The following is a 26,397-nucleotide window of genomic DNA, read 5'->3' as shown; positions in this document are numbered from 1 at the left end:
ATGTGGCTGGGTGTTTCTTTGACCTTGAAGGCCCAGGCATGGACCTCCTGTCTTGAGGGCACAAGCATGGTGAAAAATTAGATTGACTTAATTTGGACTGCTGAGTAGGGCACCCCAGGTCTGAGATCTCAGCAGCTCCTCCATTGTAGCGCACTTTCCCCCAACCCTGGGAGATATGGTGGCTACCATGTGTATGGTGTGTTACCTGTGGCTCACAGGAGGGCCGAGGCTCTGCTGCTGGGAGCCTGGGGTGTGTCTGATTCGTCCCGTGACAGCGCCTCCACCTGTACGGGATCCTACTATGTGGGATAACCCTGTTACAGGACCCCATGCAATAAAACACACACTGCTAAGAGTAACAGTTTTACTGTATACAATAGAACAATCACAATGTACAATTCTACCAACTAGGCCACGCACAGCCGTACCTTCCAGCACCTTCCCACACCATGTCCACACTGGGATAGATAGTCCCCCAAAGTCCCGAGTGGCCCGTGGGTACCCAACCACCCTTGTGTCTACAAGTAGCAATTCCCACCCAAGTGTGTGAGACAGCGCTGCCCCACTAGCGTGTGTACAGTTGGTGCACTTGTTGTATCTGCTAGGTGCTCCGGCACCCGGTAAAGCAGACTGTAGACGAAGGCCATATGGTCCCCCGCCGTCAGAGACAAGTCTGCCTCTGCGTTGAGTGGTGTCCGCCAGGAGTGTCCCACCTATACAGTCCCTCTCTCTCTGGAGGGTGGTCTGGTCCCAGACCACCGAAGCGTCAGTCCGTAGACGCGTCCTGGCTGTGTCCCTCAACATGGTTCTATAGTGGCCTTGTCCCTAACTGGTGGGCTGGTCCCTGTCGCAACCACAAGCTGAGGGGAGTCGGGACCTAGCTGGGGCCTAACAGGGTGTCGCTGGCCTAGTGCAGGGGCCACTGACACCCTGCACATGCACACCCTAAGCCTTTGCTGTCTCAGCTCCGACTGGCGTGCTCCTGTGCGCGCGAAAAGTATCCTTTGGTGAGCAGGAGATCCAGGCAGCCCTATTGGCAGTGTCTGCTCAGGTGTTCGGCAGCCCATAGGGCTGCTGGAAACTGCAGTTCCCTTACGGAGCCTTCTCTGTGATGGCCGTACTTGCGCTGTACTGCCCATGCGCAAGATGTTTTAAGATGGCGACGGCCTGTTTGTTCGGGCCACTGCAGGTCACCGGGACTCCCCACGCCATCTACTCCTGAGCACCCATCACTGACAGTCCCCCTGCACCTACACCGGGTCCGCCCGCTTGGCGGCGGCACCCAACGCCTGCAGAGCCGCCGTGCCTCCCAGGACAACCCGGCAGTTTCCCCGTACATAGCGGCGGTAAGCAGGACCCGGGTTGACCCTGCTATCTATACATACATACATACAATTTGGAATTCTGCTTTAACGTCATAGCATTATTTATCAAATGCTCCTGGCTGCAAAACTAGAGCAAATTTGATTCAAAATACTGCACAGCACTGTCTATTGAATCCAAAATAAATATCTTTGAAAGTCATACAATTACATATTTTTTAATAGGCTTTAAGTCATGTGGTATGCTGCCTGTCAGTTAACCAGTTTGGTGACAAACAAAGAATGCCTGCATTACATAGCATCGTAGCCCCTCTGGCAGCAACATTATTAATATTCCCATCCATCTGGCTTGTTATTTACAGTATCTTCCTTGGGTGCAGTGCACAATGTAGGGATATACACAAATAGACATGAATCGGTTATCATTAATTACATGTCACATGATTTTTCAGCTTTGACAGCAATCTTGTAAAATATCATAACCGCTTTAAAACTACTAGAGATTCTAAAATAACTTAGCATGTTTATCTTGCTTAACAAATAAAAGATCCATCATTTATTATAATAATTCTAACGTTACAAGAGTACCAAAATTAGATATAATGAACATTAACCTAATAGAGAATGAATAAATATTATTTTTGCATGAAAAGATTTTTCTACAGCTTTCCTTTCATCTCTTTAACTGCAAAGATCCCCAAAAAACACTTTGTGTTATTCTTTACTAACTATGCTTTGCGCCTTCTCACGTGTCAGTCTTTTTTATTCTTCTATAGCAAGAAAATCTGAAAAATGTAACGTATACACTGTGTGCTGAATTGAAGATAATAGAAGGTTAGTGGTAGTGATTTTCTATCATATTATATGGCAGATGTACTGTTCAAATATTGTAATTCATAGCAGATGGAAGAACACCAGTTATTCCTGAGACGCTGTGTCTCAATAGATGATGTTTGGAAATCATATTCTGAGGCTTAAAAATAATTAAACTACACTTCCAGAAGATGGAACTATTAATTTACAGATGCATGTTGTAAGTATTGAATTTGATGTTGAGGGCTTCTTAGATTGCAAACATGAATACTGATGAGACTTTGAGACTACATTGCTGGATCCGTAGGCAGAGCCGGACCGATACATTGCAGTGCTCCGGGCAGGCTAAATATTTGTCGCCCCTCCTTCTGCAGTGCCGCAGCATCAAATAGCGACGCGTTGCCAGGATAGCGTGGTGCCACATTACGTTCCGTTGTCAGGGGAACATATCGCCACGTGACATCGGGATGTTGAAAGAGGAGGCTGCAAAAAGGTAAATGGCTAAGGCTAAGGCCCCGCTCCCAGAGTCAGCGCACCCGCACTGCAGACAGGCGGTGCGCTGAGATACACAGACCGCGATATGCGGGAGCCGGAGCGGGAGGTGGGCGGGAGTGGGAGGCTTGACAGGGAGGGGGGGCGTGGCTTGAGCGGAGGGACCCGCTACTCTCCCCCCCTCCCTCCACGGACTCGGGCTGGAGCTGGAGCTGCTGAGGGTAACTTTAAACACACACATGCAGGCACTCATACACACACACACACACACACACAGGCAGGCAGGCACTCACGCACTCACACACACACACACAGACAGAGGCAGGCACTCACGCACTCGGGCACACACATACACACAGAGACAGGCACGCACGCACTCAGACACACACACAGACAGGCACTCACCTGCTTTCACTCCACACTCCTCCCCGCTCCCCGAAGCCTCTCCTCCTCCCGAAGCCTCCCCTCCCCATTTGCTCACAGCCACACCACGTGACGCGTCAACGCTAGGAAACACCATTCTCTTGTGTCTCCTAGCGGCTGACGCGCCACAGCGTGTAGTCAGCTGTGCCGCCAGGGGGGACCGGGACCGGCTCGCGAGGATTCCCCTGCTGGTGGGGAACTCGTGACATGGCCGCCCGCGCCAACGAGCGCAGCGGGACCGAGGCCTAAATCCGCATCACGCAGAAAAAAACCCAGAGAAACAGATAGAAATGGGATTGATGTATCAATTGGGATTGCTTTCTTTTCTACCTTTGCTTCAGACTTATAAGACAGAGCAGTAAAGACCAATTACTCAGACATTTATGCTCATCGTGTTTAAGGTTTAAGGTTCATTCAAAATTTCTATTCTGCGGTAGCTCCCATTACAGCCTTAACAAAGAAAGGCGCGGATCCTACATCATGGTCGCCGGCACCTAGCCAAGCCTTTGATCATCTGAAAACCGTCTTCATCTCTGCATCAATCCTCATACATCCGGATCCCAAACTACCGTTCACCTTGGAAGTGGATGCATCAGACGTCGGGGCCGGAGCTATTCTGTCTCAGAGAAGGACTCCTCAAGCCAGACTTTATCCGTGTGCCTTTTTCTCAAAAAAAATTTCTCCAGCTGAACAAAATTATGACGTAGGTAATCGGGAACTTCTAGCTATAAAGTAAGCTCTAGAAGAATGGAGACATCTTTTAGAAGGCACAGAAAATCCTATCAGCATCTTGACCGACCACAAGAACTTACTCTACATCGAGGGCGCGTGACGCCTAGGGGCTCAACAAGCCGGTGTTCGCTTTTCTTTTCCCGTTTCAATTATATTATTTCTTTCCTACTGGGTTCGAAAAATGTCAAGGCCGATGCCCTCTCCCATCAGTTCTGGGTGGAAGACAAAACCAAGGATCGTCAGGAAACCATACTTCCTTCTAAATACATAATACATAATACATAAGTCTTGCCAACTTTTTGTGGCGGGACGATTTGGAGAAGACATCTCAATCCTAAAGTGGCGATCAGCCGTGATAAGCTGGTCGGGGATTATAGAATGGAGCGTTTTTGAAAAACTGGCGGTCAGTGCCGAAAAGTGGCTTATCGCCGCGCGTCTGCCGATGTTTTTTTTTGCCCAACAAAAAAAACGGCGATTTTTGCTCTTATAGTCAGCTTATCGGGGCTTACTTGTGTAGCCCCGGTCCCCTCTGGCTCCCAGAGACCCCCCCCCCCTTTGCCTCAGCGCAGTCGCGGGTGCCGCTGGAGCCAGCGACGGACCCGCCGGCTGTTTCCAAAGGTGGGGGCCGGAGCAGGGAGCGTTTTGAGCCTCAGGAGGCTCCGCGGCGCACCCGGCCAGCGGGGGCCGCCATGATGGTTTGCACGCGCGTGCACAGTAGTCACGCATGCGCAGTGCAATCGCGCACGCGGCCCCAATGTTACAGCAGCCTCCACGGGACTACAACTCCCATGAGGCCTAAGGAGGAAGCCCCAGGTGACCCAGAACAGCCAATAGGGCTCAAGGATTCTTGGCAGTTGCTTTTGGATACATTTCGCGGGCTTGGAAGTTGGCATTGGAGCAGGGAGCTGGTGAGTGAGGGTGCAGGGGAGCAGTAGCCCCTTGCACTAGGCCAGATAACCCCCCAAAGGCCCTAGATAAAGATTACCCTTGCCCCAGTTTGTTGGTTGCTTCAGGGACAGGCCTTAGAGAAGGAGATCTGCCCCTTTAGCTATTTGGTTAAGTAAAGATACACTCTGTGGCGCGCAGCCTGATTCCTGGGTCTGGGCTCAGACCCTCTATATATAAAGACTACCTTCTCAGAGACTTATATATATATATAGACTATCTTCACGGAGGCCATGCCAAGCAGTGACTGCGGCCTGCCGGCTGCAGACGGATCCCCACCAAGGTACAGACTGTGCGGAGCCGTGGTGATATTATCCACACCGGAATTCACCCCACGCATGGGAGGACATCACGTCGGATCATGCGGATCCAAACCCAGTTGAATAGCGGCACCCGTGGGCTGGAGCCCCGGGCAGGTACCTTTAGTAGTGCACTAACACTTCAAGGGATAGCGCTATCTCCAACACATTGAGTGGGTGTGGACATAAAGGGACATCAGGGGATTGGTGCCCAGCACCCAAGTACTTTGGAGGAGGGAATATTTATGGTGATGTGTGCACCCGGGGCACTTCTATGTGTATGGCTATATGCATTATTCTGTGTGGTACAGGTACCAAAGTTATTAGTATTAGCAATAGTAAACAGTTATTAGCATACAAGGTGTGCGTGTCTTATTATTGTGGTTCCTGTAAGAGGACCATCCCACTAAGGTGGGAGCCCTTACAGGTGGAGGCGCTGTGTTCAACGAATAATCAGGTAACCCCAGGCTCCCAGTGGCGGAGGTTCAGGCCTTCTGTGAGCCTATCAGGTAACGCACCACACCCGGTAACACAATTGTATTTCCCCACATGGTCCCCATCTGTGATAGGGGGGGGGCAAAATGTGTTACACTTGTAATGCTCGTGCTGCCCGCAAACCTGACAAGACCCCGGTACTGAGGTGGGAAGGAGAGATACAGCAGACGAGGGCGTGCCCAGAGTGTGGTATTTGAGCATAGCTGGGACTGGGCTGAAGAGAAGGGTTAGTCGGGTACTTGCCGGATCCTGGGTAAAAGAAGGTAGAGTAGTCGTGTCCGTACGCCAATGGCCTGGAAGAAGAGAGAGCCGCATAGTCAGGGTCCATTAGCCGAGTCAAGGGGGTATAGAGGTAAGCGAGGTGGAGGGGTGGCCAAGGTCAAGATCCAGGGGAGGTACGCAGACAGACCGGGTCAGGAACGTGGAGACTGAAAAGACAAGATCGAGAACCAAGCACAAGACCAGACAGCACTGAGCTATCAAGGATTATGCTGAGCACTGACTGAGTGTGGGGGCAGGAACTAAATAGCCAGCAAGGACCTATGGGACAGGGGGAGGAGCGGGGGCGCGTCCCCAGAGAGACAGGGATAGGAGCAGGAACTGGGGGGAAGATCAGGAGCGGGTGTGCTGCTCTAGTGCGTAGAATGAAGTCCCGTGATAGCCGTGGGCGGGACCAACAGAGGCAGGCAGTGCAGAAGAAGCGCGGGTCCCTGCATGCCCCGTAACGCCGGCGGGCTGGTGTGCGCGGCCCTGGAGGAACCCGTAAGTTGCGGCCGTGCGAGCAAGAGCCAAATGGGGAGCCGAGATAGTGGCGGCTGCGGCCCGTGAGGTGAGGGAGGAGGGAACACGTTGTGTTGAACGTGTCCCTCGATTCCTCACAGCAGGTTGCCATCTTCAAACTTTAAATATATATGTAGCAGGGTCCCCCCTGGCCCTCCTCACCTGTGCAGAGTAGCGGGTACCATATCAGGCAGTTGCAGGGGCTCCCAGTGACATCAGTGCCAGGGCGCTGCCATTTTGCGTGCTTTCGCGCATGCGCGGGAAGTCGTGCAAGCGCAGTGTAGCCCCAGGAGTACCGGCGGCCATGTTGCGACTGGCACGGGGTTCGCTCATGCGCGGTGCATATGAGAAGTCGCGGCGGCCATTACCTGTAGTGCAGGGCCCCCTAAATGTTGCGCATGTGCAGAAAAGTGGTGCGGCGGCCATTAGTCTAGCGCAGGCGCAGAGAGTGGTAGGCGGCCATTAGAGAGGCGCCCATGTGGTCCTCATAGGGAAAAGCCCCAGAGTGGACTACAATTCCCAGCAGTCTCTGGGGACTGCACTTTCACCCAGATCACATGCAGCCAGACAGCCACTAAGTCTGACAGATTCTCATGCTGGGTTTGGATACATTGTTGTGTGCAGAGTCAGGAAGCTGACAGTGAAGCACATGAGTTAGTTGGAGCTGGGAGAAGGGAGGAGGAGGTAGTGTGTATGGAGCAAGTGGCTTCCTACATTAGGCCAGGTTACCTCTAGGCCCCAGCTAGGCCCAACTCACCAGTAGATGTGTAGCTTCTGTGTAGGGAAGGCCCTAAGGTAGGGACTTTACCCTTTTAGCAATAGCTTAGTCAGTGAGACAGACGCTGCTGCATGCTCCGACAAGAAGGGAGCAGTGTGACAAGTGTGTCTGGGATCAGTCCTGCATCACTCAAGATAGAGACTATCTGTGTGGTGATATCATCTGGATTGGGAGAGGACGCCATTGCTGCGGATTCAGCGTTGGGCGCAGACGGGTCCTTTCCTGTTGTTGCTGTACCCGAGCGCAGGAGCACCGGGCAGATATTTCTACAAGTGCACCAACTTTAACCTACATACCGGTTTCCTTACAGGCACTGATCACGCCTAGTGGGTGGGTTCCTGGACTATTGGGACACTTGGGTATAGTGGTGGGGCTTGTGGCCCAGTGGGGCCAGGTTAAGGGTGACACGGCTGTGTTGCTATTATTGATGTGATGTGATGTTATTGTTTTGCCCATATAGTAAACAGTTACATATATATACTCCATGGTATGTGTTTCCTATTTGTGGGTCCTGTGTCAGGGGTCATTCTATACACCTGGAATCCCTGCACAGGTGGAGGAGCTGTAAGTATACGTTCCAGAATACACCCCAGGCTCCCATTGGCGGAGGTTCAGGCCTCCTGTGAGCTTATCAGTTATTGCACCAAACTGGTATCAGATGTAGATTTCCCCACATGGTCCCTATCTGCGATTTTAATACCCGTTACATATATATATATATGAGTAAGTACCACTTAGCTGCTTAAGAGCAGACTTATAAGGTCACTATAGTATTGCAGAGCCAGAACACCACAATGTGGGGCACGCAGGCTGCTGATGATTGCATACAATTGTTTTCATATGTTTTGCAAGAGCAGAAGCCTTTACCTGTTTGAGAATAGAATTATCATGGACACTATAGTAAGCACGGGATAAACAAATCACATTGCGGGGTAGATTGGCTGTGCTGCAGGGAGTAACTGCAGGGAGTAACTGCAGGGAGAGTCAGAATACCAGAGGCAGTAACTCTTTGCTCCATTTGCTAGATCAGCATCTTGTGCAAAGAGTTTTGCAGCAAGCTAGTGCAGTTGGTAAGGGTTACCTTTTAGAACAAAACAATGGATGGCGCTCTTAACACTCCCTCATAAGCTGCCAGTTAAAAATATAAATATAAGTGCTATTTCAGTTAACCAAATGAACAAGTGTAAATGTGACTTGAATCTACAACACTAACATAGGACAAGAAGTGTTTAAGAAGTAAACTAAGAGGCAAATGCCTCCACTCAACCCTTAAAAAGCCTGTTCCAAGGGTCTTACCAAACGATTCTCTCCAAAACATAAGGGGATCGGTGGTGAATACCATGCAAAAGAGAAAAATTCACATAGTGCAATAATATTGTGTAAAGAAAAATTAAGTGAAAAAACTTCCAAAATGTCTACTCACAATGGAGCAAATAATCAAAGCAATATCCCAATCCGTGGCAATGATGTCTCCCTCTTGGGTGTGATGTTAGGTGGTCTCAGTGGATCTCAGAAAGAGAAAACAGACCATGGTGGAGATAGAAAGTACAAATGTAGTTTATATAATAGCTTTTACAAATCAAGGCTTACACATTAGTGATGTACAGAAGGCATAGGAGGAAAGACAGTGTCTCAGTGTGTCTGGTGAGTCGCGATCTCACCACTTCCTCGTTAGTCTGTGCATCCGCATCCGTCACTTCTGCCTGCATCTCTTCTGGTTCCAGTTTCTCGGCTGTGAGGACATTGGAGGATGGCCCACTCTCTACTCTGCAAATCTCACTGCTGAGCTAAGAACACTCTACGCGTTTCGCTGTTCCAATGACAGCTTACTGCTGAGGAACTCCTCCTGGGAGTCCCTATTCCAGGACTTTGAACAGGTTTGTTCAAAGCCCAAAAGGGTCTCTGCAAAGGCCCTAGCCAACATAACAACATAAGCTGCTTGATGCAGCATCCAGAAGTTTAATTTAATGTTCCTCTGTTGTTTTGGCAAAAGGGTTTAACTAAATAACCAAGTAATTATTATTATTGAAGTATTTAAACTTTATACTTATTACCATATATGTTTTGTCAATTGGATGTAGTATTGGTCACCCCTGTCTTTTGTTGTATACATTTGCCACGCCCAGTAGCACTCTTTTTTTAAATAAATATATATTCATGATGTGGTGGGTGTAGGAGTTTGAGCTAGCTGGGAATGTGTGTTAATCAATTTCTGACTGGTATCAGTTGTATGGAGTTAGGTAGCATCTCCCCCCAGAGCTCCCTCCTGCTCAACTTTTTAACTTGGGAGGTCTTTTCACTTTGCTGCAACAACAGGACCTACTATGGTTCTTTCCCCTCATACAGAGGTAAAGGGAAGGGTTCACAGTGTAATGTAGGACCTGCATTTTTGGTTGTACCTTGACGTTTGGTATGCAGGCTTACGACGCTTTGGCCAAAGGGTTTAACTAAATGACCAAGTGTAACGGGTATTCCCTTTAGTATGACCCACCCAATCTCATATTGGCCCCTGTGGTCTAACCAGTCCCCATTACATGGTCGTGTCTGGTGGTGCACTTGTAGGCAACAGGACTGTCATGGTGACTTTATGGCAGGCTGTAATTTACACAAAATATATATAAATATATATATACCTGGGTCTGAACTGGGACGAGACTTAGATATGATAAAATGTAATTTATTCCTTGATAAAGGTGAACACAAAAAATGTACAAATAACAGCAAAATATAGGCTCTTACTTAAAGATGGCAATGATGAAAACAGTCCCATCTGGACTGGCAGTCATACAGCAAAACCTGCATCATCCCAAGACCTTGCATAAAGACACAGGCCTGATGACATGCAGACATGAAGACATGAAGACAATACATGAAGACAATACATGAAGACAATGGGTAAAGAGTGGCTCTGACTTATATATCATTTTAACCCTTCTTTCCCAGTCACGGCGCCGAGCCGTCTAGCAAAAGTCCCTTTGAAGCTTTTGAAGCTGATTTTGGACTTCCATTGTTTCGTGTGAAATGTCACACTTAAACTGGTCAGTTCCTTTGGTCAGTTGGGCCAAGCATAAGTAATTAAGCAATTTAGCCTTTGATCCCCAGGTTTTTGTAAATTCCAGCAGGATGTGTTTCCTGCTTATTACCATAGCAGAATGGAACCAAAATTCCATATCTGCTGTAAATACCTACCTAACTTCATAACTTCAGTTCAGTAGTACTTACAGGCAGGTGAGACATATTAATACATTCCATCACACCTGACGCTCCCAAAGAGACCAAACATTACAGTGTAATATTAAAATTAAGAGAGATATTAATATCTGGCCCTTAGTAGCTGGTAGATGTCAAGTGTTTAGATTTATCAGGTGGGGCTAAATCCCACGAACACACATATGTAACTCTTAGCATGTTCGGCCAAGGACATCTCATAATATTCTTATATTTAATAAGGTCACTAATCCTGATGTCCTCTTTGGGTTGCCCCACCCTTGCCCCCATCAATAAAACCTTTGAAGCAGGGAGGACATTTGTTACCTGGGTTCAGATTACTCTGGCAGGATACCTTTTGCTGTAAGGTGTGAGTTATAATGCTCACCTCCACTCTAGCTTCCTGCAAACAGGTATTAACATACTGTACACTAAAAAACCCTTCTGCTTTTCACATTCAACTTCAATTAAGCCTTTTGAAGTCTAGATTTCCTTAAAAGACACAATACAGTGGTATTTTCTTAAACTGTAGCTTATTAACCCCTTAAACCCCAGTGTGTGTGTTATGCAGACACTGATCCAGAAACAATAAAACATGGGGGAACAGGGGAATAAGCATTTTCATGTTATAACAAGGGTTAAATCACCTTTCTGGGCCTCAGCCCAGTTAACCCCTTGTCTCCCTGGTGAGGTTAGAGGGTGGCCAATTGGGGGGTAACCCCTTTAATCCCGGGCCAAACCCTTACGATCGTCACACCTCCCCTGCTCAAGGGGTGCCGGGTACCCCAGCGGCCTCCCCCTGGCCCTGGGATACCACTGGTGCCCTTGAACACTTAATAAGTCCTGAGGGATTGGCCTGGCAAAATTGTCCTCTGGCAATGACCAGTACATTGTCCTGGCCCGGTGGATTGTAAAGTCCAGATCTTGTGGAGCCGGGCTCCACCTTGGCTGCCGGGCATTCTCTTTTGCCTCCCTCTGCCCCCCACCCAGTGCCTTGGGAACCAAGTCCATGGTGAAGGGGCCCCGGTGCAGTCCAGGCTACACACTGCCCAGAGACTGGCATGTCTCTGCATCTGCAGGAGACCAGCTATCCAGCACAGACCGTCTCTTTCCTTTCAACCAAGTCTGGGAAAGGGCTATGTCACTATTCTGTAGGGACCCTACCTGCCCTGGCCCTGTGCCCACCTGTAGCTGCTCTGCTATACTCCTGACTCTCCTCCCTGGCTGCCTTTCTACCCACAGCCTCTCCATTGGGAACCCAGGGGGATCTGTCAGAGGGGTCACTCCTGGCCAGTCAGAACAAGGGACCTTCTGCCTACCTAGCCCATCCCTAACTTCTGCCAGCTGCCTAACACCCCACTGACCTCCATGGTGTCTCCCTGCCTAGCCTCCCCTAGGCCCAGCACCTCAGCCTGCTGCTTACCTCCCTGCAGCCCACCTGCACTCCTCTCCTCCCTGGGCAATCCTAACCCGGACCCTGGAACTACCTGAGTGCACCTACCTCCCTGACCTTGTCTCCCCCTTACCAGGGATGAACTCAGGGGCATCTCTCCAGATGCAACCGCCTTAGCTCCTGGCTGGCAGGTATCTCTGGGGTGGCACAAACTGGCCACTGCCCATGATACCTCCAGCCCATAGCTAGGCTGCAACAGGGGGTTGCTGATCTGAGAAACCCTCTGAGGCTCGGCCAGGATAATGGGGGACTCTAGCTGCCATACCTGCTGCTGTACCTCCCCGGCTACCACTAGCCCTTCTTCTCCCACTGAGAACTGATGCTGGCTACCTACCTGCAGCCTCCCCTCACTCCGCTCCTCCCTAGCTAATCCTAACCTGGATCCTAGGGACACCTGAGTGAGGCCATCTCCCTGACACTGTCTCCCCATTACCGGGGATGAGCTCAGGGTTGCTGGTGCAGATGCACCCACCTTAGCTCCTGGCTGGCAGGTAATCTGGGGGTGGTCTAACTGTGCCACAACCCCTGGTACCTCCAGCCCATAGCAAGGCTGCAACAGGGGGGCTCTTAACTGAGAGTCCCCTTGCTGCTCCGCCCAGGTAATGGGGAAGCCTGGCTGCCCTACAAGCTGCACTTCCTTCCCCTCCCCTGGTACCCCTATCTCCTGCCACCCCCCGGTCACCCCTATAGTGAAACAACTGGGTACAGTCTTAGGGAAAAACAAGTCAGGGTCAGTCTGCGACTTGGTCTGGCTTACCTTGCTGGTCCCCGCAGAGACCGCCGCCTTCGTAGGTCCCAATTGCAGGGGGACTGGAGTGGCCGCCGCCATGGGCGAGCCCCGGGTAGCTGCCGCAGCAGTACCCGGCTTTGATGCAGGGTCGCCGGCGTGGATTGTGGGGCTCCGGTCATCGCTGGGAATCGCTGACTCCGCCAAACAATGTGAAACACCCACCTCCCGCACACCCCAACCCTCCCCCAAATAAAATTGCCGCCGGCAGGATGCCGGAGTGGCGGCTTCTTCTCCGCCGGTTCTCCGCCGGGATCCGGTGGATGGCCGCTGCTCTCCGCCGCTGTTGCTGATGCAGCCCATCCAGGTTCTCCAGGAGACGTCCCGAGGAGGGTTGTCACCCCGGGTGGGCGGGAGCGATCAGAGGATGCCGCTAACTGGGTCACCTTTTCCGCAGCTCGTGAGTGCTGGCTCTGAGGGGCTTCTTCGCCTGACCGTGCACGGTCAGGGCACTGGGCATTATTGTGGCCCATTTTTTGGCAGTGCCGCAGCAGCTGCCGGTGCTTCTCCGCCACCGGTGGACTAACCCCAGCAAGGGGCAACGGAGTCCAGAGCGGAGTTGCTTGTGCGCTGGGCTCATTGCAGAGCTTCTCCACCGCCGGTGGACTAGCCCCAGCAAGGGGCAACGGAGTGCAGAGCGGAGATGCTTGAGCGCCGGGCTAGGGTAGGGGATAAGCGGGTCGGATCATTGCCAGCTTCAGCTGCCCGAGCCGCTCTGCCGGGGACATCTCTCCCTGCGCAAACATCAGGGCCAGCAATTCTGGGTAAAATGGACTGGCCGCCGCAACGGCCAATACCTCTCCTGGTGCAAGACTTCCATGGTCTCCGAGACCACCCGCTCCCTCCACAAGTCTCTGCCGTCCCGGAGCTGGGTCCATTCCCTGCTCTCCGGGCGGTTTGATGGTTACAGCGGCTGCAGCTGTGGATCTTTGCTCAGTCTGCCGGGTTTCATGCTCACCCATTGCTGTCTCTCTCTCAGCCTTGCTGGCTGCTGATCCCCGCATCGACTTGATGCACTCCTCCGGTCTCGGTGCCCGGCTCCAGTCAGACAGATGGCCGGCACTTTGGTTCTGGAGGCAATGCTTCTCACAAGTAGGGGAAGAGTGAGGAGGTGCCATATCTTGTGTTATATGTTGTACACTGTGTGTTCAATATCTTTGGTCCCAGGAACTCGCAATTACCATCAAATTCCCACTATATCCCGCAGAACACTAGTAATACAGGTCCAGTTCAATCCCACCGCTGCCACAAGTTAATTACAAGCTTGTCACAGTGACTTTATGGCAGGCTGTAATTTACACAAAATATATATAAATATATATACAGCAGCGGCAGCTTTTATTCGAGTAAAAGCCGCCGGCTGCATGCGTCTGGGAAGCGGGTAGCCGCGGCGCGTGGCGGCGCACTGTGACGTCACAGTAACATGCGCGCCCGGCTTCCCCGTCTTCCCCAGCTTCCGCAGGCTTCCCCGACACCCCTGGAGATCAAATGAAGGTAAGCGGGGGTGCGGGGAAGCAGAGCGGCATAGCAGGAGCCTTGTACGGGGTCGGGAAGGGATTTAAATTGCGCGCGAAGTGGAGGGGGGGTGCGTGGGGGAAACGCGGCGGCGCGCGGTTGTTACTGGCGGCAGCTGGGGTAGATCCCGGCTTGCCGGCGGCATTCAGTGCAATAAAAGATGTCGCTACTGTATATACCTGGGTCTGAACTGGGACGAGACTTAGATATGATAAAATGTAATTTATTCCTTGATAAAGGTGAACACACAAAATGTACAAATAACAGCAAAATATAGGCTCTTACTTAAAGATGGCAATGATGAAAACAGTACCATGTGGACTGGCAGTCATACAGCAAAACCTGCATCATCCCAAGACCTTGCATAAAGACACAGGCCTGATGACATGCAGACATGAAGACATGAAGACAATACATGAAGACAATACATGAAGACAATGGGTAAAGAGTGGCTCTGACTTATATATCATTTTAACCCTTCTTTCCCAGTCACGGCGCCGAGCCGTCTAGCAAAAGTCCCTTTGAAGCTTTTGAAGCTGATTTTGGACTTCCATTGTTTCGTGTGAAATGTCACACTTAAACTGGTCAGTTCCTTTGGTCAGTTGGGCCAAGCATAAGTAATTAAGCAATTTAGCCTTTGATCCCCAGGTTTTTGTAAATTCCAGCAGGATGTGTTTCCTGCTTATTACCATAGCAGAATGGAACCAAAATTCCATATCTGCTGTAAATACTTACATAACTTCATAACTTCAGTTCAGTAGTACTTACAGGCAGGTGAGACATATTAATACATTCCATCACACCTGACGCTCCCAGAGAGACCAAACATTACAGTGTAATATTAAAATTAAGAGAGATATTAATATCTGGCCCTTAGTAGCTGGTAGATGTCAAGTGTTTAGACTTATCAGGTGGGGCTAAATCCCACGAACACACATATGTAACTCTTAGCATGTTCGGCCAAGGACATCTCATAATATTCTTATATTTAATAAGGTCACTAATCCTGATGTCCTCTTTGGGTTGCCCCACCCTTGCCCCCATCAATAAAACCTTTGAAGCAGGGAGGACATTTGTTACCTGGGTTCAGATTACTCTGGCAGGATACCTTTTGCTGTAAGGTGTGAGTTATAATGCTCACCTCCACTCTAGCTTCCTGCAAACAGGTATTAACATACTGTACACTAAAAAACCCTTCTGCTTTTCACATTCAACTTCAATTAAGCCTTTTGAAGTCTAGATTTCCTTAAAAGACACAATACAGTGGTATTTTCTTAAACTGTAGCTTATTAACCCCTTAAACCCCAGTGTGTGTGTTATGCAGACACTGATCCAGAAACAATAAAACATGGGGGAACAGGGGAATAAGCATTTTCATGTTATAACAAGGGTTAAATCACCTTTCTGGGCCTCAGCCCCCTTGTCTCCCTGGTGAGGTTAGAGGGTGGCCAATTGGGGGGTAACCCCTTTAATCCCGGGCCAAACCCTCACGATCATCACAAGGACTCCTGAGTCTCCCGCATGATGGTACTCGGGGATTGTCAATCCACACAGGCAGCTGAGGTAGTGTGTGCGAGTCCTACCTATATCACGTGCAGCACCTCCACCTCATCAGGATCTCTGCATCCGCAGGGAGATGGTTATGATGAGGAACTCCTTCTTGGTGGTGACTTCCACTGGAGAGTAACTTCACACTCACACAGTGGGGTTGTCTTTGAACAGGGCATCTTTATTGATGATGATGTGAACAGACTGCCCCTTGCAGCAGTTAGCTCAGCCACACATCTCGCCGTGCTGTCCCTTGAAAAGGTACGCCCTCCCAATGGAGTGGGATCCCCTCTCCCCACAGGGAGATCACCCCTGTGCCAGGTCCCTGGACACAGTGTGGCCTTGTCAGGCTTAATGTAAAAGCGGGCCACTAGTTACTGCACCAGTGGGCCCTTCATTCCTTTAACTCTCTCTACCGCTCTCCCTCCAACACACTAACTATGGGCGGTGCTGTGCCTTACATACCTCAAGAAACAGGCACATTTCTGATGTCACTAACTGTGGACTCAGAGCATGTAGCCACTCCCATCCATACATAGGGCACCTCACCAGGGTGTGAGGGCAAACCTCCATGATTACTGCTGGCATCCCTGTACTTACCAGGTTTACTGCCAGCAGGAGAGACAACTGCAGACCATTTTACATGCATGGCTACACAAGTAATTATTATTATTATTATTGAAGTATTTAAACTTTATACTTATTACCATGTTTTGTCAATTGGATGTAGCATTGGGCACCCCTGTCTTTTGTTGTATACATTTGCCATGCCCAGTAGCACTCTTTTGTGACATAAATATATATTCATGATGTGGTGGGTGTAGGAGTTTGAGCTAGCTGGGAATGTGTGTTCCTCCATTGTGAGAGCATTAGTTTCTTCTCTTCTATGTTGAGAGAGACTTCTCTCTCCATTTAATACTGACAACACAGAGGTCATTTATCAGGCATTCAATCAATTTAGCCATCATTGCCACCATTTCATTATCATCATTTTGTAAGGATTCTGCTCGATCCGTGACGAGTTTTTCTGCCAGTTCGGGTTTTACAGATTGCCTGCACTTTCTGCTCAATTGAGCTATTTTGGTTACTGGCAGCCTGCTATTTAACAAAAAACAAACAAAGATGCCCAAAGCTACTTCCAATGTGACAAAAATACACAGTGCAATACCTATATATTCTCTTGAAAAAGGGTAATTTAGTTTAACCCTTTAGCCAAAGCATCTTAAACCAGCTGCCACTTTCAAGGCATGGCCGTAGCAGGTCCTAACAATCACCTGGGTTAAAATTCTTATTAACCTGTATATTTACAGGAAGAATAATCGCATTGGATTTGTTGTAACCTGGCAAAATGAAACCGACCTGCGAACTTGGAAAGTGGGGAGGGGCAAGCTTAAACCTTGGGGGGTAGGGGCCACTACCCTCCCAAAAGCAGCTGAGACCAGCTGCACATAGTTAATAAACACACAGATTCCCAACAAGCTCTGAGAAACCCCAAACATTACCACATAAGCCTGCTATATAAGGCTGCACTTCCTGGTGGGAGTCACCGAGCAAGGTTCTAATGTTTGCAGTTACCACTTTACCCTTTTGAGGTTTGGATTCCCCTGTTGCAGACCCCAGACTGTGACCCCGACCTCACTGCTTTCTGCCAGCTCTGATGCTTTGCCTGTTTACTGGACTTTGCACCACTGCCGCCAGCCATGACCTCCTACCAGCTTACCAACTACGGATACTCTAACAGGACTCTGTCCCTTGGTTCTGGTCGGTTATTCTGCATCCCTATCTCAGCCATGCGGGTCCGCTTCCTGATTGGAGACGAGCACCATGACACATTTTCATCATTGTCACCCTTATACTACATATCAATTTATGTTTTTTGAAGGAGGAAAATCGTAGAGATGATCTTGCTTATGTCAGCTTTCCCACAGCTTACAAGAACGGTGGCTTCCTTAAAAGCCTTCAGCAGGCTACACAGTTCTCCCATTATATGCCACTGTCTAGGCTACAGAAAGGCCTTCTGTCTGGCGTGCTCCATTACATAATTGTTGACCGCCTTTTGCTGCTCATGGAGACGTGCAAACATATATATTGAATTCCAGCATGTAGCCACCTCCATTTTTATAACATTGATCAGATCTTTTCCCAAAGGGTCTTGAGTGAAAATTGAGACTTAGTTGAAATCTAACTCATAATCCCAGATTCAGGGTTTATATTCTAAAACCTATTCATAGAAACAGATTTTCTGGGTGTGTCCTCAAACCACCCCTTTTCATCAATCTGCTCTCGACAGTTTTATGACTCTACAGAAAAACCTTTCTTTTTACTTTTAAATTTTGCTTCAATATATAAAAGATGTCAGAACTTCATTTCTATAATACTTAGATGAAATCAAAATCCGCCATTGGATACAACCTGTGGACGGATTTGTAGAATCCAATCCAACGGATTCAGCAATAAATTGGTAGATTCTTAAGAATCTGCAAACAGATTGCTGAATCCGCACATTGGATTCTACAAATCCGTCCACGGGTTGCGGAATCTGCAGAGTGTATTGTTAATAATAATAACAAATCCACAAAACGTGAATTGCCCTTTTTTAAATTGATCCGCTGAAATCCGTGGACCAAAGGAACAGGACGATCCACTGCAAATCCAAATTCGCAAAAAAAAAATGTTCCCATCTCTACTTAATATGCTGCCTGGATATGAAACATGACACTTTAACTTCTACTGTTGCATGAGAAAAGATATCTTTCATTTGCACCTCCCTAATCATAAAGTGTCTGGCATCATTTGATGTGGGTAATAGCAACTGTTACAAATATCTATTTGTTATTCTTGCGAATCGCTCAGACCCAGAACATTTCACATTTAGTAAATTTACACACTTTTGGACTGTCGTCTTGGTCACACCCCGATATTCCACAGAACACCCAAAGAATGCCTTTCAATGTATATTTCAAAGGTTGCAGTTTATTCCCCTCTGTCAGGGAAGAGTTGCGACGCCATTTCAATCCCTCACTTGCAAGCCCTGGGGTTGACCCCAGATACCCTCAGTCTTATTAAAAACATTCAGGCCTTTTCAGAGGTGTGACCGGCAATAAAACAATTCTTGTATTTTCACGACAGTTTGCCATTAAAATTAACCTCTGGTGTGCCAGATTTATTATTAAAGAACCTAATATTTTCTGCCATGTTCATTAGTCATCTTCTTGGTGTTTGATATCACCAGTTGAGTGCCATTCCTGTCCAACAATGGTAATTTCTTCTTGTGATATGTTCGGCCCACTGCCATGTCAATTTATTCACCTATGTGATGATGTCACAGACTTTTGATTGGTTTCCAATCCATTCATTCTTTTTTGTCTACTCGGGTAATACCTAGGCCAGCATACATCTCTCAATATTTTTTTGAATTGTCTAAGGATTAAGAACATAAATATATTTCAACCAAGAATATTGCATATATGGCATATAAAAGGATTTTAAAGGAAGGTACAATTGGACACTCTCAAACAGTTTTTGATGTGCATAGTAAATAGACCCTAGTCTTCATGCATGACCAAGGCTCTCTCACAGAACTCCCTGACTGTCATAACTATCCCCTTCCCCCCCAACACACAGATTTTTCCACCTTTACGCTGTGATGTAGTTGTTAGTCATGTTTAGTTGTTGTATCCTATATTAGTGCTTGTAAAGTTTCATTTTGAAGTTGCAAATTAATAAAATTCAACATTTTACATTCAAGCGCTCTATTGAACTGTAGTGGCTACCTATATTCATTTTTCAAGCAGAAGAGAATGACACACATTGATTTAAGGAGAAGAAATACACATTATAAATGCTGACTCGCTGACTTGTATATCTTATGTTCTGACAAGCAGAATACACAGTAGTTTCCAACACAGCTAATAAATCATTGCTGTGATCCCACAGGAAATTAAGATTTCAAATACTCTAAACTTAGACATTTCAAAATAATATTTACTGTTGTTCTCCAGCCTTTAGAGAATATGCTGCAAAAGGTTAGCGATGCATAGTCCTCTTGCAACTGGAAGAGGCTGTATATATTGCTGGGCTGAAGGCCATACATCAGAGGAAAGGATTAAAATTAATTCTTAAATTATTACCTCTCTAGGCTATTTCAATAGATGAATGGATGTGTCAGTTAGTAAGAATTATTCAACAACCAATGCTTTTAATTGAAAACATAATTTGAATTGTAAATGATCATTATTTTTAAAAATGCTTTGTTTGCCAAATTGCCAATCTGCACCTCAGACTTTGTTCTTGTTGACGTTAGACTATTGGCTATTATAATTGGTTAATGCATCTTTAAATGACCAGATGTATTCATTTTAGATGGTGCCTTTATCTTTTTTCATCTATCTTTTGACAATACCACTAGACACATATAACACCCTTTTTCCTGGGTGTTTTTCTTCTCTTTTTAGTCTGGGTGACATTTTATGCTCCCCCTGGGTTTGGAGAGTACATGTAACAGGGGGAACTTTTGGAAACAGTTCCCACTGGAGGGTTTGAGCAATAATTTGATCACCTTTTTTATTGTGTATATGACACAACTACACTTTAAATAAGTTATCTATAGTGATTAGAGTCACAAATACTTCTTTGCACAATAATAGTGATAGAAGCCACAAATACTACTTTGCACGTTAACAGTGATTGAAGCCACAAATATTTCTTTGCCACTATAAGTGATCGAAATATTCTTGCTGCTTAATATATAGCACTGTTCATTTGCACTTGCACATGTATCTGTGGGAGGGCTGTTCTAAACCTTTTTCTGGGTATCTACTACTGCTTCACAAACAACACCAGTCCATCACTCCAGAAAGCTGTTCCTGTTTTCATCTTTTTTCCCTCTGTTTCTCTCTCTTCCCCATTAACAAGCTCATTACAACAGTTTAGAGTAAGCTAAAAGATTCTAGAGAATATCATGTGAATAATTAATTTTGAAATATGTGGATATAGAAAATAATTTGTATTGTTAGAATGGCTTGGTAATGTTTATCACAGCTGTAACAACTGAAAAAAGGTTTGACTGAATATGGCAATGTTGTTAATGATTAATACTAATGGATATCAATTCAAACCATTCTAATTTAAAAGCAAGTATCACGTAAGCTTGTTTCTTTCAACCTGCTTACGTTGGTATATCTGTATAGGCTAATGTTTCCCAACTCAGTCCTCAGGGAACCCCAACAGGTCAGGTCTTAAGGATATCCCTGCTGCAGCACAGGTGGGTCAATCAGCGGCTCAGTCATTTTGACTGAGCCACCTGTGCTGGAGCAGGGATATCCTTAAGACCTGACCTGTGGGGGTTCCCTGAGGACTGGAGTTGGGAAACACTGGTATAGGCATTAGCTAAAACACCAACATTTTAGTTTCCGACTAATATGACTATTTGTTCTATTTTTTTTATGTCTGTCATTCAAAAGCAGGGGCCCAAGAATGAGGAACCTTATCCATACCATTTTTATACAGGGTGAAACAAATGTAAGATCTCAGAAAAGGCAGATGTTTAATATACAAGGCTGTTTTCCTGTGCTGGAGAAGAGAACCGCTGCATTCAAATGAAAAGCCTATTCCACGGCACCAGAAAGTGGCTTCACAGAATATTTATTTATTTATAAAATGTTTTAACAAGAAGTAATACATTGAGAGTTACCTCTCGTTTTCAAGTATGTCCTGGGCATAGAGTTAAGATGACAAATAATACATGGTTACAAATACAGTTACATAAATGTACACGATATACATTATATACAAGACGTTGCATCCAGAGTCAGAGATAATATATATTATAGGCGTATATAACAGTTACTGACCAGATTAAAATGTGAGACAGCTTTTTGGTTTGAAGGAACTAAGGGCCTCATGCAGTAAGCGACGATTATGTGAAATCGGCAAGCTTATCGATTAGTCATGTTATTGGCGTTTTTCCCTCTCCGTATGCAGTAAGTGCCGAATACATTCAAAATCAAGCCGAAAACAAATCCGACCACTCTCACGATGATGAGCCGATCACACACAGGTGTATCGGCGTGCGTGGCGGGGTGCTGTTAGGTTGCACAATCACAAATCTTGCTGAATCAGGCGAAACAAGCATGTATTTGATTGCGCGCCATATTTAAAGGCAACGTGTACTGCTAATCATTCTCTGTGTTGTTGGGAGTGAGAGAGAGAGAGACGCACAGAGCTGGACGATTGAAGATTTGCATATTGACTGAGAGACTTGTTGTGTATTGGGTGAGCTTTGTCCTTTGTTGTTTTGTTTACATCTTTGTCTTGTTTTATATGTGGAAGTGGTTCGTGTGATTGCCTGTACATTTCTTGTCTGTTTTTTGTGAGTGCTGGAAGTATGCCCGCAAAGCGTGGGAAGAGTGATGCTGGTGGGAGTGGGACTGCTACTCGTGCGAGTACGCGTCGGAGTGAACGTTCTGTTCAGGGGAGTGATGTTGCTGGTGCACCGAGTGGTGTTGCTGAGAGTGGGAGTGCTGTTGCTGGGAGTGGGAGTGCTGGTGCTGCAAGTGGTGTTGCTGGGAGTGGGAGTGCTGTTGCTGGGAGTGGGAGTGCTGTTGTTGGGAGTGGGAGTGCTGGTGCTGCGAGTGGTGTTGCTGGGAGTGCGAGTGCTGTTGTTGGGAGTGGGAGTGCTGTTGCTGTGAGTGGGAGTGCTGGTGCTGGGAGTGCTGGTGCTAGGAGTGGGAGTGCTGGTGCTGGGAGTGCTGCTGGTGGCGCAGTTGCTGATGGGGTGGATGGTGGTGGCGTGCTTGCTGGTGGCCAGCTTTTGGAGGCTCTTCCATTGGAAGAAGGAGAGTCCAGTCAGCACCAGCCAAGCTCTGACCCTAAACCTGCTCGGAAGAAATGTGTGGAGAAGCCACGTAATCCTCGCTTCAATGACCAGGAAAATACAGCTCTTGTCACTGGCATTCTGGAGCACTATGACAGTAGCTATGGACATTTAGTAGGTAAGTGTACCTTTACATTTATTATTCAAATACATGTGATCCTAGGTCATCTGAGTTTTGTTCATATGCAAATATGGGTACACAATATCTTTCTATGTTCATTAGTGTGGAAACACAGCTTTTTATCATGCCTTACAAGGACAAATAAACACAGGCGGTCAATTTGCCAGAACTGCATACAATATGAATGCAACCTTGCTTACATGTATAGGTTTAGTAGTGAATGCTCATGTGCTTCACATATTACACATAAAACAGCATGTTTGCTATCTCTTGGAACAGCTAGCAGTGTAGGAAACTGGTGCTTATATTATTATTAATTCACCTCATATCTTTTATATGTTTTTCAAGGGCGGACAAGTGCAGCAAGCAAAAAAGAAATGTGGGACACAATAGTCATTGGTGTCAATGCCTGTGGGAATCGTGTCAGGGACAAGTATCATTGTCGGAAAAGATTTGATGATATTAGGTCCAAATTGAAAAAGAAAATACAAGACCAATGCGTGCATGCTACTGGCACTGGAGGTGGGCCCACACCACAACGTCTCATATTGACTCCATTGGAGGAGCTGCTTCGGCCAAAATTACTTACCGTCGTCGTGGAAGGCTTGGCTGGTGACCGTGACATTGGAATTTATCCGTCACAATTTCCAGCAGGTGATAAATATTACTGTACTAGGCGTGTCGTTGCTTACACTTATTTTGCATATTTACACTGCTTTTTATACTGTCTTCACAATATAAGCATACCTGCATCTATATATGTATATGTCTGATTCTGTATATATATATATCTCAAAATAGACATATATGTAGTAGTCCTACTAAAAGCAGTAACTAATATAGCACGTGCCATTGCGTGCTCATTTACATGTGAATTCCCAAAATGCATAGCTGCAGTGGAAGCAATTGATGGTGGGCGAAGATGGGGAACAACAGGGTAGTACACATGTGTAACACATGTTAATCAGAAATTATTACTAGCTACAGGTACAGAACAGAAATATGTAGAATATTATTGTGTATTTTATTTATTTTACTCCGACAAACATGACATTACTGCCTATTTTAAGCATGCATCAAATATATTGCATGCAACGGCCTACAAACATCACTTGCACTAACACATCTATAGTTGTTTATGAAAAGGTCCATTTTTGCTTTAACTCATATACAGACAGCATAATGAGGCACACGTATCATATTTTATGTCATTGTTTTCATAACTTAAAAACTGCACACGACTATTTAGCTCATCTACCATTGTGTTAAAGCAGCTGCAATTAATATCTCATCACAGCATACACTTCAACAGAGGGGGTGGGGTTCAGCACACAAACTAATTGCAGCCTCATTTTAGGGTCAACTTAGTTCACACCATTTTCACCTGTTTCAAGTAATTGAAAGGTGTGGCTGATTAGGCTTTTTGGGGAAGGGAATACCGTTATTACAACCTGACTAGCACAACTGAAGTTAATCACACTCATTTGAAAGCTTCACTTTAGCTACTAAATGCCCCAGCAACTCATTACTTATCAAAGCGTACGTCACACATTAGTTCACTCATATCTATAGTTGAACTACTATCAAAGACACATTATCACACACTGCATGTGTTGTCTTGTTGAGTCACAGCCACATTCAGGTGTGCCACATCTTCGATTAATGTACCACACATATCCTCTACCAAAAACAACACTTTTTGCAATATGACCACCTTCATGATAACCATTGTGAATGGTCATCTCATGATAGTTATGTACATTATGATACTGATATCACTACACAACATATGATTTTAAGGTACAAATTTAATCTATTTATCCTCACGCATTACTGCAGAAACATAGTATGTTGTATGTTAGGGAACGCAAAACTTCTAAGTACACAGGCATGTACAGTGTTATTACAACTATTTATGTTCACTTTCACACACATTTTCGGTTAAGGAACTGATGTTGTTAGTTAATCATAAATACAGAACATACAATAAGTGTTTGTTCAATATTTACACATGTAAATGTCAAACTTATGTTATTGTTATATATAGTTGCCCCTGGAGGACATGTGTCACCTGAGATGGAACAAGTGTCTTCACCTGGGTCAGCCAGCTCAACACAACTACAAGGTGAGTGTATCAGTTGGTGGCCATATAATATGTGCTCTTCTATATGTTATGTTGTCATGTTCATTATTTGTTTTGCACATCTTCTTTAAATAGGATTACTTAGTGTCAGTGAAAATTAAGTGTAAGGCAACATGTATTGTGTTAGTGATGTGAACTATCATGTAGGACTTCTGAGTTTAGAGCAACTTTTCATTCATTCATATTTCATACTGAGTCCAAACATTATTTGTAAGTCAAGGTAGTTTTTAATGTGAGGTTATAAAACGTATGCTAACATGTTAGGTGTTACTTAGGACACAGTACAATTACATAGTAACACAGCATACATTAACATGCCATTTAATAATGTGTACATTTCTTTTTAGAACATCATGGTGATGAGGATGATGAGGATGATGAGGATGACGCCGCAGAAGAGACTGAAATACAATCAAGTGACCATGAAGAGGTGCCAATAGAAACTGTTGTACCGCCAAATCGTCCATCAACTTCCACATACGATGCAATTGTAGCTTCAGAGGGAAAAATAGTGGACGCAGAAAATCGTCGCCATTCAGACATGATGACAGTGCTGGAAAGGATGATTGGACTGCAGGAAGAAACAGTATCACAATTGGCACATCTCCACAGAGTCTTCATTGAAGTGCCTAAACAGTTGCAAAAAATCAACACCTCATTCGAAGCATTAGTTGTTCAGCAAACCCAAGCTAATTACTGGAGAATGACTAATGTACCCCAATTCAACACCTCACAGGCTGGATCATTACATGCTGGCCACTTCTCACCACATTCATCTGATCTTCAGTCACCAGGTCCCAATGTTACCGGTCAAGTAGCACACATTGGTGTGCAGGTTCCTGACGACATCCTACCGCTGCCATCTGTACTACATCACCAGCTGACACCTACAAAGGAGGCCACAAAAACACAACAGCACAAGCAGTTAGTACTGACCAGGAAAGATGAAACGGACCAACCATGTGTTGTGCACGGTGTACCAACTTGCTCACATGTGTCACTGCCCACAAGCCCTGTTGGTGAACAGTCACTGCCCAAAAGCCCTGTAGGTGAGTCACTGCCCACAAGCCCTGTAGGTGAGTCACTGCCCAAAAGCCCTGTAGGTGAGTCACTGCCCACAAGCCCTGTAGGTGAGTCACTGCCCATAAGCCCTGCCCGTGAAGTGCCAGAGGCCACTCAAAGTGGCTCTGTTGTGGCGAAAGTTGGTGGCAAACGAAAAAAAAAAATGCAAGAGACAACAAGCAGGCCTGTTACTCGCTCACAAAAGGAACAAAAAAAATAAATGTTATAATTCACTCAATATGTCTCTGCCCTTGTTTTGTTGACTTCACATTATCTAATTAATATTGTATGTATGCTGAAGACTGTGTTGTTTCCAAACTTTCAACTATGTTCTTGTACACGTGAAGTTTTGGAAATGTTAACACTCAATTAATGAATAGTGTTATAAATATTTATGTATTAATCGTCTGTTCAGTAATGGTCCACCTGGAACCAGTTGCAAAGTTTAGAGAAGCTGCCATTGACTTTGCAGCAAAACATTGCATTTGGGTGTGTTAATTGATGTAAGAATTGCATATGCATATTAGTCACATGCAATTATAAAAACACCTAAGTAACTGCAAACATCTTTCTTGTACGTGTACAGCAGGATTATGTGTAAATTATTA

At 46.3% G+C, this 26,397-nt stretch overlaps 1 protein-coding gene across 1 annotated transcript; it reads left to right on the top strand.

The window, feature by feature from the left end:
* LOC142494650 (uncharacterized) lies at nt 1–26,009 on the top strand. The gene is made up of 5 exons (XM_075599083.1): nt 1–69; nt 2,099–2,156; nt 3,488–3,757; nt 24,632–24,709; nt 25,075–26,009. The coding sequence occupies exons 1-5, from the start codon at nt 1–3 to the stop codon at nt 26,007–26,009; spliced, it is 1,410 nt and encodes a 469-aa protein (XP_075455198.1).
* The last annotated feature ends 388 nt before the right edge of the window (nt 26,010–26,397 follow it).

The sequence above is a fragment of the Ascaphus truei genome, chromosome 5, assembly GCF_040206685.1.
Source record: "Ascaphus truei isolate aAscTru1 chromosome 5, aAscTru1.hap1, whole genome shotgun sequence".
NCBI classification, from domain to species: domain Eukaryota; kingdom Metazoa; phylum Chordata; class Amphibia; order Anura; family Ascaphidae; genus Ascaphus; species Ascaphus truei.
This window is presented reverse-complemented; position numbering and strand designations above follow the sequence as displayed.